The 22,034-nt window shown below is 44.3% G+C and overlaps 2 protein-coding genes across 3 annotated transcripts; both read right to left on the reverse strand.

Moving 5' to 3' along the window:
- Positions 1-1,421: 1,421 nt before the first annotated feature.
- On the reverse strand, positions 1,422-3,775 carry LOC136705515 (cystatin-like). Its single transcript, XM_066679131.1, has 3 exons — positions 3,497-3,775; positions 2,124-2,237; positions 1,422-2,032 (listed from the first exon to the last, which is right to left on the reverse strand). The coding sequence occupies exons 1-3, from the start codon at positions 3,695-3,697 to the stop codon at positions 1,955-1,957; spliced, it is 393 nt and encodes a 130-aa protein (XP_066535228.1). The 5' UTR covers positions 3,698-3,775; the 3' UTR covers positions 1,422-1,954.
- Positions 3,776-9,249: 5,474 nt separating this feature from the next.
- LOC136705514 (cystatin-like) lies at positions 9,250-14,960 on the reverse strand. 2 transcript variants are annotated; one of them, XM_066679127.1, is made up of 4 exons: positions 13,549-14,103; positions 13,086-13,323; positions 9,587-9,697; positions 9,250-9,502 (listed from the first exon to the last, which is right to left on the reverse strand). In XM_066679127.1, the coding sequence occupies exons 1-4, from the start codon at positions 13,584-13,586 to the stop codon at positions 9,425-9,427; spliced, it is 465 nt and encodes a 154-aa protein (XP_066535224.1). In that variant the 5' UTR covers positions 13,587-14,103; the 3' UTR covers positions 9,250-9,424. The 2 variants fall into 2 exon arrangements, with proteins under 2 accessions (XP_066535224.1, XP_066535227.1); XM_066679130.1 differs by lacking the exon at positions 13,549-14,103 and adding an exon at positions 14,890-14,960 and having other exon boundaries at positions 9,251-9,502.
- Between the last annotated feature and the right edge of the window lie 7,074 nt (positions 14,961-22,034).

Below are 22,034 nucleotides of genomic sequence, written 5' to 3' on the forward strand. Positions count from 1 at the left end.
CGGACCTCTTGCACTCATCCTTCTCTTTTTATCCCTCCTTCAAAATCCCCCCAATTCATTTAAATGGAGGACGGGTACAGTGTGTGACATCACCACACTCTAGGATTTTTGGCCAAAAGCCATTTTTTCACTTTTCAGCCGAACAATTCACCATAACTTCCTCATACTTTCACCTAGAAACTTCAATTAAATTTTAAATGGTAGAGAAACTTGTCTTTTCTAGCACCTGTAAATGTGAACATTATTAAAAATACAGTTTTTGAGTTGTGAATTTTTGTTCGGCACTAGGGACGGTTTCGGCTCCCATAGAGTTCAATGTATTTTTAGAGCAGCTCAGGGTGCGGTTTCTAAATTTTTCTCCTGTTTTTAACTCATCATAACATGCATAATTCTCACTTAATCTGCAAATTTTTTATAACATATCGATCCCCAGACTCTCCTTGTCGCAACGGTATATATATAAGTGATGTGGGAAAATCTTTCCGAGCTATAAGCTTTTGTTCGGAGGGTGAGTACGCTCCCATAGGAACCCATATAAATTATTATTTTTTCTTTTTCAATTTTCTGCCGAACATTTCACCATAACTTCCTTATACTTTCACCTACAGACTTCATTTAAATTTTAAATGAAAATTTCCCCTTTCTCAAACTTGTAAGTATCAGACCGTTTGAGAATACCGTTTTTGAGTTATGAATTTTTGTTTGACACTTGGGAGTGTTTTACTCCCATAGAGCTCAATGTATTTTAAGAGCGGCTTGGCACGCAGATTTTCAAAACTTTGCCTGTATTTAACTCGTCATTACACCATCAATTCTCGCTCAAAGTGCAAAAATGTTTACACCATCTCGAGCACCAGACTCTCCTTTTCGCTACGGTATGTTTCGTTCATTTTTGGACCTGGAAAAGTATTTGAGATATTTGAGGTTTTTTGGAGGGTCCCCGGGTCGAAATTCATTGAATCGTGAGTCTGTCAGTTGTATTCTGTGAGCGTGCGTCTGACAGAGAGAGGGGTGGGAGGGGCAGTGGCAGAGGCAGAGACTGTGGGGGCGAGGTGTGAGGGCCACAGAAATACACAGGCAGTCTCTAACACTTTAAAGGTCATTTTTAAGGGGGACGTCTTAATTATCCAGGGTTTCTTAAGGTGGAATTTTTTTAGAATACCTCATTCACAATATACTGGCTGTCTTTTCAACATTTTAAGCTTTATTTCAAGTGGTCATTTTTAAAGGTGGACGTCTCAATTCAATTGTGGGTTTGTTAAGGTGGAATTTTTCTTAAGGTGGTATTTAAAATGTATTGGCCATCTTTTTTTGCTTTTAAGACTTTTTTGGCCTGCGATGTGGACATCTGAAAACAATTATGGGTTTCTTAAGGTGGAATTGTTTTTAACGGTGGAAATCAAAATGTATCATTTTCCTTTCATGACATACGGAGCTCCATAGAGTCCTATGTAAACTGCTGTGGGAGAGTGCTCTCTTAACATCCCACTACCAACAGCTCAGCAGTCAACTCCTTCACCATAGCGTGGCCTAGTTACCCACGCGGGTTTTCCGTTCCGCTGACCTCGCTTTAAGCGGGAAAGACGCAGATCGGGGGACGAGGGTTTCAGCGGCACAACATCTTGTGTTTCCTCCTGGAAATGCAGACCTCTAGTTGTATATTGTTTCTTGTTGTTTATTATATTATTGTGCATTGAAGGCAGAAAATAAGATTTGAGAGATAGATCTTTTCAGCGATGCTTTAATAGAAGACTGGTTCTAGCCTCCCATTTTCAAAATTTTAGTTTAAAATTTTATAAAATATCTTTGGCTAAAAAGCAATCAAAGTGTTAGTCACTAACTACAGCCAATAGAAAAAAATTTCTGGATTCTGAATATACTTTTAAAATAAAAACTAAAAGTAGAGGCGTACACTGATTCCCAGCCGGAGAGAAAGGTGTTCTGTGACAGAGCTCTACAGGCAGGTGTTCTCCACAAGTTCTTTCCTATTTAACCAGGACTGGGACCAGACAGCGAGCCTGCACACCTTGGACTGAGGGAGGAGACAAAACACAAACTGGTTACTGACACGTTCTGAATAATGTACAAGTGAAGCCTCTCCTATCAATAGATGAAGAACTTACTTGTGCGATATTAGGGTCTGAATGGACTTCACATGCCTCCGTGGGCTGCTCCCTCTTTTTGCAGGAGGTCCTGGCCATCTCCACGGTAAAGATGTACTTTATTCCAGCAACAACCTGAGTGCAGAAATAACATTAAAATCCTGTGGAGGAGGGTGAGGAGGATGATCAGGAGTGGGAGGACAAGGAGAGAAAAGGTGGAGACCTAAGGAGAAAGTGGAGGAGGCAAAGGAGGTGCTTTTTGTCAGTAATGTGTAAGTCGATTGACCAGAAGAGGATATCACCCCCCTCCTCATGTGAGCATTGGTTCCTCCCAGTGTTTCCTCTTCAGCTCTGAGGGCTTTTCCTTGCCAATGTTGGCCCTGGCTTTGCTCAACTCTGTCTTTACTGGAATTCTATGAAGCTGAATTGTGAAAACATCAGCTGTAAAAACGCTGTAAAACTTACCCTCAAGTAGTTATATGACAGGGCTATTCAGTCCTTTTCATGGAGAGCTGCCTTCCTGGAGATATCAGACCCAACACCAAGCTTTAATACTCCAATGCCTTCTTATGGCCGACATTGACTGGATCAGATGTGTTTGATTAGAGCTGGAGCTAAGCTCTGCTGGGTGATAGGAGTCTCTCTTATAAAAGATGCCTATGCATTTATTTATGTATTCTTTATGGTATTCTTTTGGTAAAAGTTTGTGATGTTTGTGATTTACAAAGAGAAAAAAGCATTCAGCTGTGTACACATGGTTTTATAAATCTTTAAAAACATTTTTTTGTGTTCACATGTGATGGAATTTGTTTATTGAAATGATTCATAATCAATAAAGGTATTTTTAATCATCAGCAATAACCGTGTATGCTTGTGTAACTGGAATTGTTTTAATCTTGAGCTCTCTGTGTAGGCAGCAGACATGTGTGTGTGTGTTTAAGATAAACAGTATACTGACACATTCTGATCACCAATTCTCTTAGTCCCCTAGCCACAAAGAGGAGACAACCCAAACAGGCTGAAACCTGTCCTAAGTCGGGGGACAAAGAACCAAATGCATTGGAATCTGTAAATAGTAACAATGGTAACTTGGCTCTTGGTCAAAAAATAGGTAAAGAAATGTGAGCTATGGTAATCAGGGGTAGAGAGCCACAGGTATAAAATGCTGTTTCTTACGGGGGTCAGAGAGAGAAAGGAAAAAGTATTATGCGTAGCATTCTCTCTCCTTTAAATAAATTGTTGTTTTACTTTGACACAGAGACTCAGCTTTCTTATTTATGTCATAATTTTCCACCACAGCACACTATATTCTGGCTTTTGTACAACTGCACCCTTCCACTCCAGAGTTTTATAAATGAGGCCCCAGGACAGGGCCTCTGTCTGACTGTCCTCACCTGATTCTGGCCTCTGATGACCCTGGTCACCTTGCTGACCCATATGCCATTGCTGACATTGTTGTACTCATCGACGGCAAACTGCAAGGCCTTCTGAACATCAGCGTTATTCATGTCTGCATCCATCAGCCCTCCAGGCATCCCAGAGCTTTCCATGGCCAAAGAGAGAGCCAGGACCACGAACAACAACTTCACAAACATCCCGGGATTATCGGCTCCAAAGAACACAATGGGAGAGTAGGAGTGTAGTGGATCCTCGAACCAGTCCACACTACGCTATTTCTGGTATTCACTGCTGTTATATAAACACAGCCTTAACCACAGGGGTGGGGCTTCATCTTAACCATTCACATGAGGCCATGGGCCAGAGGGAAAGATGATGGGAAGTTTGTGCAATCAGGATGTTTGTTGCCAATGAGTCAGCACTAACTTGTGCAGTCCAGCCAAGATGAGGAAATTCCTGAGCGAGTGTGTGTGTGTATGTGTGTGTGTGTGAGAGAAAGGGTCAGAATGAAAAGTGCTGGTGCCCAGGGCTTACTGATTCTTTTGTTTGTCTGTTTCAATAGCCATGAAGAACTACTAGCTCATGGTTCTCTGCAAAAAAGTTGTTTGGACCTGCACCGCTACCCTAAACATTGCTGTAGAGTCTATACCTTCATGAAAGTGATGGTCTCTAGTCTCAGCCAAGGATTCAGGAGGCTTTATTGTCAGTTCAACTATACACAGAGTACACAGTGACATGAAACAACATTCCTCCAGGACCATGGTGCAACACAAAACATGAGTGCAGGCAGAAACACTAGTGTAACACAGTACTTGTGTTTGTGTATCTGGAGCGGTCTGTCAGTTTCAGACTCTGGAGTTGAGGAGTCTGATGGCTTGTGGGGAAAAGCTGTTGCAGAGTCTGACTCTGTTGAACCAAACGCTGCGGTCCCTTCTTCACGATGACAGGAGAGAGGACAGTGTGTGTGGGCGGGGTCCTCCACAGTGCTGGTTGCTTTGGGGATGCAGCGGGCGGAGTAAATATCTATGATGGAGGGGAGAGGGGCTCCAATGATCCTCTCTGCTGTCCTCAATATATTCTGGAGTGTCTTGTAGTCAGAGACAGCACAGCTCCCAAATCAGGCCTTGATGCAGTTGCTCAGGATGATCTCCTCTTTGTATGTTGACTCGTTGCCTTTGTAGATTCGACCCATCACAGTTGTATCATCTGCAAACTTTATAATTTCTTTCATTCATTCATTGTCTATAACCTTTATCCAGTTCAGGGCGGCGGTTGGTCCGGAGCCTACCCGGAATCACTGGAGGGGGCACTGGTCCTTCACAGGGCGACACACACACACACATTCACTCACACACTCACACTACAGACACTTTTGAGTCTCCAATCAGAGCACCCGGAAGAAACCCACACAGACACATAGAGAAAACACCACACTCTTCAAAGACAGTTACCCGAAGCGGGACTTGAACCCACAACCTCAAGGACCCTGGAGCTGTGACAGAAACACCACCTGCTGCTCCACTGTGATGCCTGTACTTTATAATTTGTAAAATATAATTCTATTTTGCTGCACAGTCTTGAATTAGCAGATTGGACAACAGAGGACTGGGGCCCCAGTGTTGAGCGTGATGGGGCTGGAGATGTTTTCCCAATCCAGACTGACTGGGGCCTTGCAGTCAGAAAGTCCAAGATCCACTTACAGATGGAGATGTTGAGGCCCAGCAGGCTTAGCTTTATGAAGAGGTTCTGTAAAATTTAAAAACAGAATTCTGACAAATGTGTCTTTCTTCTCCAGGTAAGTGAGAAAGACATGAAAAGCATGAATGACATTGTCTGTGTTGTGGTGGTGGGGGGGTGGGTCCAGTGAAGGTCAGCAGTTATTGTAGATTTTAGCGGCCAGTCGCAGCAACACAGTGAACAACAACACGAGTAACGGCATAAGGACACACTTCCTGGCTGAAACAGCAGCTACTAGCGCCGGTGTCAGCAAACTGCCACCCGCAAGCCTGACCCACTGGGTCCCTGGTCGTCACCAGCAACAGACACGAACCACCAGCGACAACCGCAAACCTCTGTCCACAGTCCAATCAAGCAGCAGAGAAGAAGTTCGGCACAGTCAGCAGGCCCAGCCGTCAGCCCTGGAAACAGCAGACAGCCCCCAACCCACCACCCCCACACACACACACCCAGCCAGAACCCACAGCAGCAGAAGAGGAAAATTGCCCCACTCTGATAGCCCCTGACAAACAAAACACATAAATAAATAACAAACAAAACACAAGCTACACACGGGAGAGGCGGCAGGCAAACAGGGGAACACCAGCGTGCTCTCGCCCACAGCTTTACATCAGACAGAAAAGACAGCTCCTGACGTTGTAAATGACCGGAGAACGTCCATCACCTGATCTGAATGTTCCCTGAACACTCTGCTAGGGATGTTGTCTGGTCCTGCAGCTTTCTGTGCAGAGTTTTCCTCACTTCCACCAAAGTCAGACACAACACCTTGACTTTGTGGCATTATGTGCCTCAAACTGTGCATTCAGGGCAACAGCGAGGGAGGCATCACTGTCACAGGATGTGTCACAGTTGAGGGAGGATGAGGACGTACACGCAAGGAATATTTATTTAAACAAAACCAAGGCAAACACAACAAACAGAAAACAAACAGGAGCAGGGAGGCAAGAAAACAAACTAGAACTCAGTGGAACAAAACTAGGACAGGAACATAACAACTGTGAACTGGTGGTAATGTGAAAGAAAACAGACAAAGAAACACATCTACACACACACAAGAACCGACCTGGGAACACTGAAAGAAAGGGACTATATATACACAGAGCACTGACAAGGAACCCCTGGGGACAATAACGAGAGGGCAGGACTACAAAGGAGACTCTGACGAGAGGGCAGATCTAATGTGGAACTAGGGCGGAGACAGGAAGAATAAACAGAGCTCCCAAATCAGAAGCGGCGGGGGATGCCACCGGCACAGGAACAGAAGCGGCAGGGGACACCGCCTTCTCTGGAGCAAGAGCAGCTGTGGACGCCGCCTTCTCTGGAGCAGAAGCGGCTGTGGACGCAGTCTTCTTGGGGACAGGAGCGGCCGAGGAAGCCGCCTTCTCGGGGACAGGAGTGGCCAAGGAAGCCGCCTTCACGGGGACAGGAGCAGCGAGTGCCGCCTTCACAGGGACAGGAACAGCTGAGGAAGCCGCCATCTCAGGGACAGGAGCGGTGGGGTTTGCCGCCTTCACGGGGACAGGAGTGGCTGGAGGCGCTGCAAACTCTGGAGTGTTAAGCAGTCCTGCAACGACGTCCACGGAGGCAGGAGGCCCTGCGACAACGTCCACGGAGGCAGGAGGCCCTGCGACAACGTCCACGGAGGCAGGAGGCCCTGCGGCGACGTCCACGGAGGCAGGAGGCCCTGCGGCGACCAAGAGTCCCTTGACCCAGGATCCTCATGAATTACACCCCTGTTAGCCTCACCTCTTCTGCCCTGAGGTTCGAGGCTAACAGCAACAACCCTCAACATCCCCCCAAAATCCTCCCCGGACCTGAAGGGGCAGTCCTCCGGCGAGGGGGAAACTCCAGCAAGCTGCTTCGGCTGACTCCCACACCGTCGGTATAAGGAGGACAGTTGTGTCTCCAGCACATACCCAACTGGCTTGCCAGGATCGGTGCTAAAGGGAGTCCGCCTAATAGCACACCTGGCCCATGGGTTCCTCGCTACATCCATTTTTGTGGGTCGGTTCTTCTGTCACAGTTGAAGGTGGATGAGGACGTACACGTAAGGAATATTTATTTAAACAAAACCAAGGCAAACACAACAAACAGAAAACAAACAGGAGCAGGGAGGCAAGAAAACAAACTAGAACTCAGTGGAACAAAACTAGGACAGGAACATAACAACTGTGAACTGGTGGTAATGTGAAAGAAAACAGGCAAAGAAACACATCTACACACACAAGAACTGACAAGGGAGCACTGGAACATAGGGACTATATATACACAGAGCACTGAAAAGGAACACCTGGGGACAATAACGAGAGGGCAAGACTACAAAGGAGACTCTGATGAGAGGGCGGAGCTAAGGCAGGACTAGGGCGGAGACAGGAAGAATAAACGGAGCCATGTGCTAAATGAGCTCATGGCTAGGAAAACAAACACAGGACGTGACAGGATGGTGGAGTTGTCCTATAGTTGGTGACTGCCTGGATTCCCTGCCACACATTTCGTGTGTCACCTGTGTCCCTGAAATGGCCCTGGATTCTCTGGCTCCTGACAATCTGGTTCTCAGTGCCACCTTGTCACCTGCTCTGAAGTCTGAGTCATGGGTCCTCAGCAGCACTCGCACCTCAGCAGTCTTCCACGGCTTCTGGTTTGGGTGTGAGATGATGGTCCTGGAGACAGTAACATCATCAATGCACTTCCTGATGCAGCCACTTTCGCTGGGAGTTGCAGCCTCCGTGAACAAGTGACATGACTCCTGCCGGCCAGGTTTTCACCTGCTTCTGAATTGATTTGGAGCGTCCGAGGAGCTCACTCACACTCGCAGACAACCACATTACACCTGTTCTGCAGGATCTTCACTGGCTCTCTGTTAAATACCAGATTCAATTTAAGATTCTTCTACTTACCTATAAGGCTTTAAACAGTCTGGCAGCCTCCTGTCTGTCTGATTGTCTATCTGATTGTCTGATCTCCTACAAACCTCCTCACTCTCAGGTCTTCCACTGCTGGGCTGTTACATGACCCGTCATCCAGACTCTGTAGCTCTGGTGATGGAGATTTCTCTAGGTTTGCTCCTCGACTGTGGAAATCTATCCCAACTGTGGTTAAACAATCTCCTTTTTCCATATGTTGGTGGTGCCTCACCGCTATCGCCCTCTGCTGGTGGCAGGCGGCACAGGCTGATCCCTTACAGTGTGTAATTACAATTAATCTATATATACATTCTTATTTTGATTTATTTTATCCATATTTACAATAACTAGATACATAGTTTTCTTCCTTTGGTTTTCTTTCTTATTCTGAAGCCCTTGGGTCAACACTCACCATCATTTAAATTAGTCTTGTGACCAAACCCAAAATCAAACCTCTGTTCTGATATAAAGCTTGACGACAGGAGTTCTCAGGTAACAATATCTTCTCTGAATATACAGCATTAAAACACTATGACTTTATAATAATTCACACCAATGCAGCAATAATTACACGGTGATGTCAGAGATTTGTATCAGGCCTAAGATCCTGTTGTGGATAATAGACCATTTTTAACTGTTTCTGTAAATGAAAGTTAATTCATGAATAAACTGACCCTCCGTCCAGGGCCGAGTCCGTCACCTGATCCAGGGAATCACCAGATATTAAGGTGGTGTGAATATCAGAGTGAAATGTGACATGAATTATTAAACAAACATGGTACAATGGCTCTAGTAGAAACACATTTGGGATCTGTGGGGAACTTTCTTCATTCTTTTTCTCTAACTTTAACTGGTTGTTATTGAATGGCATTGTTGTGTGCTGTTAAATATTGAGTTGTTTTATTTTGTTTGTTTAATTGCATACCTTTGTTATTGTACTTTTGTTATTGTATTAGTTCATGTGTATTTTGGTGTTTCTGCATATTCTTGGTAATATTTTACTGTTATACAATATTATTACAATATATTGCATAATTAATGAACCTGTAATTAAATATCCAGACAGAGTTTGAACAGAATAAATCCAGATCCTTTCAGCAAAGCTTTAATCGAAGCAGAATTGTCCAAAAATGTCATTTTTAGAACTTTTGATTCAATTAGATTTAAAAATTAGAATTTAATAAATTTGTTAATTAAAAGTTAAAAAGAAAGTGATGTAGAAAATACTCTTTGGACATGTAACATTCTCCTAAAGAACACACTCCTGCATTCCGTATCAGAGCTCTAGAGGCAGGTGTCCTCCATGACTTCCATCTTCCCCAACCAGGACCGGGTCCAGACAGTGAGCGTGCACACGCGGAGCTGAGGGGGAAGGTGAAATAAACCGGTCACTGACCCGTCCTGAATTACACACAAGTGAAGACAGTGTGCAGATGTAGAACTTACTTGTGCAATGTTAGGGTTCCAACAGATGTGACATGTCCCCTCCCTCTCCCCCTTTCTGCAGGAAGTCCGAACCATCTCTACAGTGAAGATGTACTTCATTCCACCAACAACCTGAGGCCAGAAAAGATGCATTAAAACACAGTGGGCCTCATGAAACCTTCAGGAAAAATGAGAAACCTCACAGTTTACAAGTCAATGGGCATTCTCCAAAAATGTTCGCCAGATTTATGAACCTGTGTATAACAGTGAACACCAAATATTCCTTTATTTACAGATAACACACCATTACCATAATTCACTACCATGAATACGGCAGTGCTCTGACTGAGGAATCACAGCAAAAAGCCTTCAAGACTCCACAGGGAAACAAAAGAAAACACCTGCTCTGAGCGGAGATCAACATTTTATTGAAGTGCATTCGAATCTTCCCTTTTTTTGTTCTATATCTGTTCCTCGTGAGTGGGAACTTAGTGAGGCATTAGATGGATTACGCAAAAGTGTTTGACACCTGAGAAAAAGATTTAAGAAGCTGAGCAGAAAGAGTTCATTACAGTACGTAGTGCTGTGCGTGAGAATGTGTTGAGTGAAACATTCCAGTGTCCAAGGAGCCCAGCACGAACAGAACCTCCACAAGTTTGGGAACAGCATGGGGACCTTTACCAACTATAAAGATGCTGAATTCATCTCTGTAGAGACCTGTGTTTTAACTCCAGCAGCAGCCATTTACACAGGTGTGTGTTACACACTCTAATTCATTCATTCAATATCTGTAGGGTTAGGGTTATCCACTTCAGGGCGGTGGTGGATCCGGAGCCTCCCTGAAATCACTGGGCACAATGCAGGAACACACCCTGGAGGGGGCGCCTGTCCTTCACAGGGTGACACACACACATTCACACACACACGCATTTTTGGACCGTGGGAGGAACGATAACAGAGCGCGGTGGCTGTCATTTTATCATCATTTTAATTGCCCTTTATTTCTGACCGCCTGGTTGTTGTCGCTTAAAGCGAGGTCGGCGGAACGGAAAACCCGCGTGGGTCACTAGGCAACGCGATGGTGAAGGAGTTGACTGCTAAGCTGTTGGTAGTGGGATGTTAAGAGAGCACTCTCCCACAGCAGTTTACATTGGACTCTATGGAGCTCCGTATGTCATGAAAGGAAAATGATACATTTTGAATTCCACCTTTAAAAACAATTCCACCTTAAGAAACCCAGAATTGTATTCAGATGTCCACATCGCAGGCCAAAAGAGTCTTAAAAGCAAAAAAAGATGGCCAATACATTTTAAATACCACCTTAAGAAAAATTCCACCTTAACAAACCCACAATTGTATTGAGACGTCCACCTTAAAAATGACCACTTGAAATAAAGCTTAAAATGTTGAAAAGACAGCCAGTATATTGTGAATGAGGTATTCTAAAAAAAATTCCACCTTAAGAAACATTGGAAAATTAAGACGTCCCCCTTAAAATGACCTTTAAAGTGTTAGAGACTGCCTGTGTATTTCTGTGGCCCTCACACCTCGCCCCTCAGTCTCTGCCTCTGCCCCTCCCCCTCCCCCCTCTCTCTGTCAGACGCACGCTCACAGAATACAACTGACAGACTCACGATTCAATGAATTTCGACCCGGGGACCCTCCAAAAAACCTCAAATATCTCAAATACTTTTCCAGGTCCAAAAATGAACGAAACATACCGTAGCGAAAAGGAGAGTCTGGTGCGGTCTGATACTTACAAGTTTGAGAAAGGGGAAATTTCTCTACCATTTAAAATTTAAATGAAGTCTGTAGGTGAAAGTATAAGGAAGTTATGGTGAAATGTTCGGCAGAAAATTGAAAAAGAAAAAAAAATCATTTAAATGGGTTCCTATGGGAGCGTACCCACCCTCTGAACAAATGCTTATAGCTCGGAAAGATTTCCATCACTTAACCGTATATACCGTTGCAACAAGGAGAGTCTGGGGATCGATATGTTATAAAAAATATGCAGATTAAGTGAGAATTGAGCATGTTATGACGAGTTAAAAACAGGAGAAAAATTTAGAAACCGCACTCTGAGCCGCTCTAAAAATAGAAAAGGAGCCGAAACCGTCCCTAGTGCCGAACAAAAATTCATAACTCAAAAACCGTATTTTTAATAATGTTCACATTTACAGGTGCTAGAAAGGACAAGTTTCTCTACCATTTAAAATTTAAATGAAGTTTCTAGGTGAAAGTATGAGGAAGTTATGGTGAATTGTTCGGCTGAAAAGTGAAAAAACGGCTTTTGGCCAAAAATCCTAGAGTGTGGTGATGTCACGCACTGTACCCGTCCTCCATTCAAATGAATGGGGGGATTTTGAAGGAGGGATAGAAAGAGAAGGATGAGTGCAAGAGGTCCGACCATCTGAAATCCCGTGCCCGTAGTTTGAAAAATGACCGAGTTAGAGTGCTTTGAAAATTAATTCCACAGAAATGACTGGGGAAAAACGGAGCGAAAAACGAGTGCAGTGGACGAACGAGTGCGGGTATCGGAAAGCTGTATACAAGCCCACATTGTCGCTGTAGGACGCATGATTTCCAGGTGGTAGGAGTCGATAGCTCGAAAACTGCGGGACTAGTTAAGCGGACAAGGAAACGCGAAATAATTAAAAAAAAAAAACAAATCGGATAACAATATATAAAGCATATATAAAGCAATGTTTAAAAAAGTAAGGTACTTTAATCATTGGAGTGTCTCACGGCCCGAAGCCTGGTGCTGGTTAGTGAAGGACCAGTGGGGTCTTCAGATGTTTTAAAGCTTTGTTCATGAGGATTATTAGGTGAATTGCTCAGCTTTGTTTGAATATTATCGCTGTCCGATTAAAAACACATCTTCACAAAGCTATATATTCAAGAGCAGGAAAAGACCATTTCTCTGAGGGAAACAGTAAAAATAAACCACAGAAAATATCATTTATACCCAGTACACCTCAGAAATGTAAAAACATCTTTACTGGGAACCTGTCGAATAGTTTCAAATGTAAAATGGACTTGTGTGGTGTAGACAACAAACACTGACAAAAGAAACTGATTTTTCTGCCCCATCCCAGAATTCAACACTGGTAGAGGTCTAAGAAATGACTGCAAGTTACTGATTAATATCAGAGACAGAGGTTGACCACACACTCTCCTCCACAGGGTCTTAGTGCCCTCTAGAACAGTTTGGACAGGGGTCTGCAGTGAGCTGTTATAGGACATTTACAGAGGACACATTCAGAAAGTGGTGGGGACGTGTCCACAGTGTCCCAGTGTATATCACATCTGTAATTAGATACAAGTGACCTCACTTCACCATTAAAAAAACAGCATTACAATTTGGAATGACATTTCATCTAATTACCACACATTATTAATTTGTTCCCACACTTTGATTTTAGATGAAACATGAGCATCAGGGCCCTTTGTGTAACTCAAGCCCACTCCCGAGAGACAGACTCTCCATCCTTTTGACCGTCCCTCACCTGTCTGTACTCACCTGTTCCTTGGCGCTGATGACCCTGGTCACATGGCTGATCCACATGTCATTGCTGGCTTTTTTGTGTTCATCGATGGCGAATTGCAGTGCCTTCTGGACCTTAGTATCATCCATGTCTGCATCTGTCAGCCCTCCAATCATCCCAGAGCCCTCCATGGCCAGGCAGGGGGCCAGGACCAGGACCACAGCCACCAGCTTCACAAACATCCTGGGGATCTTCAGTCCTTCAGAACACAACCTGGAGAGAAAGAAGAGAGTGGAGCCTTGAACCAGTCCACACCACGATATCTCTGGTGCTCACTGCCGTCATATAAACACCACAGGGGTGGGGCTTCATCTTGACCATGAGCCAGAGGAAGAGCTGATTGTTTACTTGTATGAACTGGGAGGTGCTGATGACTTGTGCGATCCAGGATAAAGGGGTGTGTGTGTGTTTCACAATGTTATATTGCCAAATAATCACCTGAACGATAAACTGGACTGGACAGAACACTTCTGCATTTTACAGAAAAGGACAGAGCAGACTCCACCTGCTCAGGAGGCTGAGGTCATTCAGAGTGCAGGGCATTAGTCATCTTATATGGCGTGGTCTGCTGGGGCAGCAGCAATAAACCACTCCCAATAAACCGCTCTAGAACCAACGCCTCTCTCAGTAAACCGCTCTACAACCAACGCCTCTCTCAGTAAACCGCTCTACAACCAACGCCTCTCTCAGTAAACCGCTCTACAACCGGCGCCGCTCCCAGTAAACCGCTCTACAACTGGCGCCTCTCTCAGTAAACCGCTCTACAACCGCCGCCGCTCCCAATAAACCGCTCTACAACCGGCACCTCTATCAGTAAACCGCTCTACAACCGGCACCACTCCCAATAAACCGCTCTACAACAGGCACTGCTCGCAGTAAACCGCTCTACAATCAGCGTCGCTGCCAGTAAGCCACTCTACAACCGGCACCGCTCCCAATAAACCGCTCTACAACCGTCACCTCTCTCAGTAAACCGCTCTACAACCGGCACCTCTATCAGTAAACCGCTCTACAACCGGCGCCACTCCCAATAAACCGCTCTACAACAGGCACTGCTCGCAGTAAACTGCTTTACAACCAGCGTCGCTGCCAGTAAGCCACTCTACAACCGGCGCCGCTCCCAGTAAACCGCTCTACAACCGGCGCTGCTCTCAGTAAACCGCTCCACAACCAGCACCTCTCTCAGTAAACCGCTCTACAACCGGCGCCACTCTCAGTAAACCGCTCTACAACTGGCATCGCTGCCAGTAAACCGCTCTGGAACCGGTGTCGCTGCCAGTAAACCGCTCTACAACCGGCGCCACTCTCAGTAAACCGCTCTACAACTGGCGTCGCTGCCAGTAAACCACTCTAGAACCGGTGTCGCTGCCAGTAAACCGCTCTACAACCGGCGTCGCTCCCAATAAACCACTCTACAACCGGCGCCTCTCTCCGTAAACTGCGCTGCAACTGGCGCCACTCCCAATACACTGCTCTACAACTGGCACTGCTCCCAGTAAACCGCTCTACAACCGGCACCACTCCCAGTAAACCGTTTTACAACCGGCGTTGCTGCCAGTAAACCACTCTACAACCGGCACCACACCCAGTAAAGCGATCTACACCCGGCACCGCTCCCAATAAACCGCACTACAACCAGCGCCGTTCTCAGTAAACCACTCTTAAACCATCGTTGCTCCCAATAAACCACTCTACAACCAGCACCTCTCTCAGTAAACCACTCTACAACCAGCAGAGACAACGCTTTGAGAAACAGGTGTTGACTCTTGTTGTACTTACCTGTTACTGCTGTCACCTGGTGTGAAAGCCAAAAGGGAGGTAAAGGAGTCAGAACACACCTTTGAGTATGTCGGAGGGCCCACGGCTACCTGAGAAGAGGGGTGAAGTCTGTATCTAGAACCTAGACAGAGGACATGTACATAATACTAATTATATTTATTAATCCTACCAGTAGTGTGTAGGACAAGGAGTACTTTGTTCATGATTAAAGGTTATACCTATCCTTTTAATTACTCTTATGCAAAAACAACACCCCTTGGAGTTAAATGAGGTTTGATCCATATGACAAAGCGGGAGGGGCTGCCCTATTAAAGGAGTTAAGGGCAGGTTAAATGGGAGACTTGGTGACCAGTCTGAGTCTTATTCATACCTGTACTGACTGAGTCAGGGTATATTCTTTTAAACTAGTTTCCTTTCTATGTGCCCTGTCCTTTTGTTGTTTTGTCATCACTGTGTTTAAATAAAAGTCAGTGTGAGTATACTTACCCACCATCAATCGACATCGTTATTGGTTCCTCCATCATTCAGTCGTGTCTTCCCGGTGACTTTGTGTCTCCTCAAGGGAAATTCGGCAAAGCATCGTCACAACTCTGCTGCAGATTCCCCAGATCTCAGTGTTATTCAGTGTCTATGGGACGTGCTGGAGATACAAATCTGATCCATCACACTGCCCCCCTTAAAAAGACCAGGCTTGCCCTCACTTTATTTTCTGAGCACCACTCGGACATCCAGCAGTTCACTGACCATTAGCTGATGTACGTTTCAGGACTGTGTCGAACTGGGGGTGAAGCAGAGCATGTTACAGTTTTGTACATCATCTGGACTAATTTATACATGTCTTTAATACTACACTTAGTAACCTCTGACTGCCACCGACAAACATCATATGTTCCTATGCGACTTTACTAGAGAACCTGTGGTTAGCTAGAACTCTCAAGTGTGCCTGTGTCGGTCAGGGTGTGAGGGAGAGGAGATTGTGGAAGGATTTCAGAAATTAGATGATGTTAATATGGACAAAAATAAGAAAACACTGGGGGTAACTGAGCAGAAAAAGAAACCCACCAAACCCACGAGTGACAGCCACAGACCAGGAGAGGGGTTACATACAAAGGAACACCTCTGAACACTAGGCTAACCCTAACCCTAACTGAACAAATGATCAAAACAACATGAAGCACACAAACACAGGAAAAGATTATAGCACCAGGGCCAGACTGGGATCCTGTTGATCCTGCTGGGAATCATGCCACACAGTTACAGCTACTGTATGTGCAGGAATAAGGCTGGTATGATTTTTATGTGTATATTAAAGATAAAAAACAATATACACTTGTATATAATTACCCACTCTTTAATTACCAGCTCATTCATCAATGAATTAGAAATGTATATTTATATACGGGCGGCACGGTGGTGCAGGTCGAGTTGCTGTCACACAGCTCAGGTCTTTCCTCTGTTTAAACACAAACTACAAATGCAAACTATGAAAATACACATAAAAACCTGTGGAAAAGGCCAAACATTCGCGCCTGTGTACAGCACTGCGCAAACGTCAGAGACCACACAACATGTTTTTATTTTCCTGTAAAATCACTAAGAACAAGACGTATATGACAGAAACAAGCCCATCTCCCTCATTTCCCTAATCACAGAGCTGTCATCTGATGTTTATGAAGTGAAAAGTGAAGTGGATGGAAGCATGATTCATTTCTCTTTCTTTCTGCAGATATTTATATATTTTGTCTCATATCTGAGAATTTTAAACTTTCACATGTGGCACTGTGCTGCTGAACTCATCACAAGCGTCCAGACCAGGCCACAGGGAAGTCTGCTGCTTCTCCCGATGGCCAGTCGGGGTCTGTCCGGCGCCCTGGCTCCCAGCGCACACTTCACTTCTACAGGCGTCCCCTAAAGGAGGGGCATTTATCACACGCAGGAGATTAGAGTCCTCTATAACCAGAGCTCTTTCAGCTGACTTCTCAGCATGTGTCTAACTGAGTCGAGTAAACCTGCTGCACACCTGAGCAGGTGGAGAGAGAGTTAGTCAGGGTTTCCTTCCAAAGCGTGTCACCGGAAGTGAGCTACAGAGGCATGGGAGGATCCTTTGACTGAAGCAGTCTGTTCACTCCGATCATTTCGAAGTGTCTTTGACCCAATACTAAATATATTTCTGAGCTGTTTCTGATCACGACACGACCCTGGTTCTCTTTTACAGAGAACAGAGCCCCTGTCATCTGAGCCACAAACTTAACAATCTCCTCACTGTTTTTCCCCAACAGTGCTGAAGAAGAAGCGATAAACTGAGACACCGCGCTGTAACATTTGTAGAAACAGCTCCTGAGAATTCAGAAGCACGGAGCCGATTTGGTAACGGTCAGTAGTCTTTTGTTAAATGTGGTGAGACGTGAATATTTATTTAAACTCCTGGAAGACTGCTGTTGGTGAAGGTAAGAATAAATAAACTCCATTATGCTGCAGGTGTCTGCTGATGTTCATGTCATGAATTCCTGTTGGATGTCTTCTTTCTCATGATCTTTTAGTCGTAATCACGTGTGACGTTCAAACGTTCAAATCCATTCCTCACTGAACACCAGCTTTTACAAGTCATCATTAAAACATTGTGAATGACTTGGTAGTTATTTTTCACTGATGATAAATTAATGCATGGGTAACACTCCCTTAAAACTGTTATGCAACGGTTGTACAAAAAGGTCATGTTTATATACAGAAGCCGATCAGGAAGTTGACCACACATTTCTCCATTAAAGCAGCAGGGTCCATGGGTCACATGGACAACACATATCCCCACAGGATCCTGCTACCCCTCCAACGTCCGGCACAGGGGGCAGAAAGAGTCAGCTCTGGGACTGGAAAAGAGTGAGGACTGTGGTCAGTTAAAGGGCATTGTGAATATGTGAGACCTTTTCAGTTCATAGTGAGGTGTGATGTTATAATCAGGAATCACCACCTGCAATGAGTCTGAGCTCAAGAAAAGTCACAAGCACAGGTTCAAGACGTGGAAGAACCATGTGATGTGCATTTCCACTGATACTCAGATGATACGCAGTTGTATATTTCAGCCGAGCCTCATGACAAACACAGATTAAAGAAAATAGAGGACTGTGTTAAAGACGTGAAAGGCTGGATGTTGCGTAACTTCCTCCTTCTAAACAGCAACAAAACAGAGGTCCTGCTCCTGTGTTCAAAGGTGGCAAGAAATAAATGATCAGATTTCATTTTAAATATCGCTGACTTTCCAGTTAAACCTGGTTCAGCAGAAAAAAACCTTGGTGTCATAATTGACCCGGAATTATCTTTCGATAAACACACAGGCAGTAATCACTAGGACAGCTTTTTTACATCTTCACATCATCACCACGATTAGAAATGCCTTATCCTTGCAGGAGCAGACACATTAGAACATGCCTTTATTACTTCAGCGCTTGACTACTGTACTTTGAACTAGTTCAAAACAATGCAGCCGGGGTCCTCACTACATCTAGAGAATGTGAACATATCAGTCCAGGTCTATCATCACTTCACTGGCTGCCTGTTTATCTTTGTATCGATTACAAAACTCTGTTATTAACAAATAAAGCTCTACATGGGCTCGCTCCTGAATACCTTCAAGATACTATTTCCTATTATGAGCCTCCACGTTTACTCAGATCACAGAATACTGGACTTTAATAGTTCCCAGAATTCAGAAGGTCTCAGCTGGGGGAAGAGCATTTTCTTATAAAGCCCCCAACCCTGGAATGATCTTCCAGAAAATGTTCTGGACTCAGACACAGTCGCAATCTTTAAATTGAGGCTAAAAACTCATTAGTTTAGTTTATCTTTAGGTAGTTAATGCTCCCCCATAGATAAAGGCGGGAGATCGGGGGGGGTCCATAGACACAGGGAATTATAGTAAACTGAGACGCTGGTGTCGATCACTCAGGTTTGTTGACGGTGGAGCGGAGGGATGCCTGTGTTTCAGGATGCTCCCGCGTCTGTGTGTCCTTCTGGTTCTCTCCTTTTAGTTAAAGCTGTCATAGTCAGATCTGACGGAGTCATTAGCCACACTCTGGAAATGTTCACATTCTCTGCTCTACATTCACCCAAACAGATCACAACTAACTCCATCCTTCTACATTCTTCTGAGTAAACGACCCCCACCTGTCACTTGACAGTGACGGATGACTGTCGAGCTCCTCCTCCACTCTTCAGAGCAGCTTTGATTTGGTTTGGTTTTGTTTGGAATGTACAGTGCAGTAACAGATGAACCTTTAAACCCTACTGAGAGTATCCCACTCAAATTATGAATTTAATAAACAATGCATTTTAGGAAAAAAAACTTGCAGCATGCATTAGGGAATTAGAAATTATTAGAAAAGGATTAAACACATTGTGTCTTACCTTCCAGCCTCTAATGCTACAGAAGAGAGGCAGGAGACAAAGGGAAACAGAAGGAGTTTGGATTTTCACTGAAACATTGTGCTGATGGATTTCTCTCAGAAAGACACCACAGACTAAAACGTTCCGAACCACGGCCGCGCTGAGCTTAAGAAGAAACATAACATCGAGGTCATCTCAGGTTTACCCTAAAGTTTCAGATTTGCTTTTTCTATGAAGAAAAAACAACGGGTCCCGATTTGAGATTTCTAGGGAAGGGAAGGAAAGGCTTGGAAAAGGGGAGTAATTAAAGGGCCCTAGGTCCTGTGACTTACCTTGTAAATGTAGGGGGGGGGGGGGGGTGTGGATCAGATTAGTGCCAATAAACAGGGCACAGACACTAAAGAAGAAGACTATAGAAACACTGGTGTTATCTCCAGAGATGAGCTTCAGAGACCCAGGGTGAAGTGGGGGCTCCTGAATTAAAGCCAGACCCTAAAGACTGAGAAGAGCATCCAGCGTCTCGACTTGTAAATAAAGAGAAAGTGAAGGTGTGGCTGTTATTAATCAGTTTTGTGGATTATATTTTTGTGTAAAAAACACTGACATAATACCATTCTTTTCCTTCCATCAAGAATGTGCAGTTACAGTATAAACATGGCTTGTTTTAAGGGGAAGGGTGCAGTTGTTATAAGAGCCCACAAGGGGGTGCATTTATCTAGTGCATTTATATTTAAATGGATCACAGGAGAGAACTCCACTGTGGAGAAGGGAGAGAGAAAACTGCTCACTGAACAAAACATACAGAGTTTCCCCTGAGGATTTACGTTCTCCACCAAACTGCTGTGCGCTCGGGGTCGAGGGGAACAGCGAGCTTTGTTTTTACACCGTAGTCGTCATTATATATAATAGTGTTATTAATGTTGTTTATTACATATAGTTGTGTTGTTTATTGTTATTGCATGAGTGTGATTTATTGTTCATTGTTTGTGCCACAGAAGAGTTTTTACCGTTTGTGTTTACTGCTTATTTCATGTATTTGTTATTTTAGTTTGTGTTACTGTGTATTGTTTGTGTTAAATATTGTTATTGTTTTCTGTGAGTTATTGTGTATTGTTTATTATGTGCTGTGTTGGTAAATGTATATTTTTTGCCTGTTTAAGATCTGTATATCAGCCATTTCCAGGATTTATTAACCCTGTGCTTGTCCAGTTCGGCAGCGGTGATAAACACTTGTTATTGGTTTGTTGCATAAAATATAAACACAATAAAGCAATGATGTGTTAATGATTTAAACCCTATATTAAATATTAAAATGCTGCAACTGAGAAAGTATAGTGTTTTTAAAAATATTTGCCCATTTTGAATTTGACACATGACACTCGTTTCAGAAAAGTAGTGACATAGTGGCTTTTCCTGCTGTGTTCCTCAGCTCCTCTTTAACAGCTCTCTGAAAGTGAACTGTTCTCTGATTCTGCTCCACGGCTCGGGGATCCATTACAGTGTTTGTGTTTCCTAAAGCCCCAGGGGTTCTCAGTGGGGGACAGTTCTGGACGAGTTTAACTCCTGAACCCTTTTACTAAGGAGCCGTGCTGTTGTAGTCCACGCAGAATGTGGACTGGCCTCGTCTCTCTGAAACAAACAAGGCCTTCACTGAAAAAGACGTTGTCTGGACGGCAGCGTGTCGCTCCAAACGCTGTAAAATCATGTGAAAAATTTGGACACCCCATGATAATCTTTGTCTTTTTGAATTATTTAAACATATAATAAACATTTGAGCTTCATTTGAACAGCGCTGAGAGAAGGAGCTTATAACTAAACAAATAAAACTGAAGAAATCATTTAGAAACATAAACGTAAAATGTAAAGAACAAAATTGTACATTTCTTGTGAGGAATAGGTCAGGACACTTATGCCCCAGTCGCTGGTATCTCCTTAACCTCAGTTAGATGTTTCCTGTAGCATCTACCTGTCTCTGACATCCACCGGGAGAGAGTTTCCCTGCTCCTCCGGCACAATTCTTTCAGCTGAGTGATGTTTGAGGGGTTTCTTGAATGCACAGATCACCCCACAGCATTTGAGTAGAATTTAGATCTGGGCTCTGATTGGGCCGTTCCAGAACTCTCCATTTCTTAATTTGAAGCCATTCCTTGTGAATTTACTGGAATGTTTTGGGTCATGGAGATGTTGCAGGGTCCACATCCACTTCAGCTTCAGTTTTTGGAAAAAAGAACCTCACACTTTCTTCAAGCACCTTCTGATACAGTGAAGAAATCATAGTAGATTCTCTGATGGAGAGCTGGCCACACCCCGCTGCAGCAATCAGCCCCAAACCATGACATTTCCACCTCCCTGCTTCACGGCGGATGTGGGGTTCTTGTGCTCAGATGCAGTGTCCAAATAATTCAGCTTTGGATTCATCTGTCCAAAGCACGTTGTTCCAGACGTCCTGCTCTTTGTCGAGCTGCTCTCCGGCAAACGTTAGTCTTGCCCTGATGTCTTTTTGACAGCATGGGTTTCCTCCTTGTGCAGTCTCTTCCTGATGGTAGATGCGTGTACCTTGACATCACTTGTAAATCCTGTGATGACATTTTAGGATTGTTGGAGATTTCTTCATGCATCCTGCAGTCTGCTCTTGGTCTGAACTTGTGAGGATGGCCTGACCTGGCTGTTGGCAGGAAGTTTAAATGTCCTCCACTTAGAAATCAGCCGTTCTACTGTCCAGAAAATCTTTTACAATTGTTATGAGATCTTTTTACATCCGTTCC

Source organism: Hoplias malabaricus, chromosome 8, assembly GCF_029633855.1.
Source record: "Hoplias malabaricus isolate fHopMal1 chromosome 8, fHopMal1.hap1, whole genome shotgun sequence".
In the NCBI taxonomy this organism is placed as follows: domain Eukaryota; kingdom Metazoa; phylum Chordata; class Actinopteri; order Characiformes; family Erythrinidae; genus Hoplias; species Hoplias malabaricus.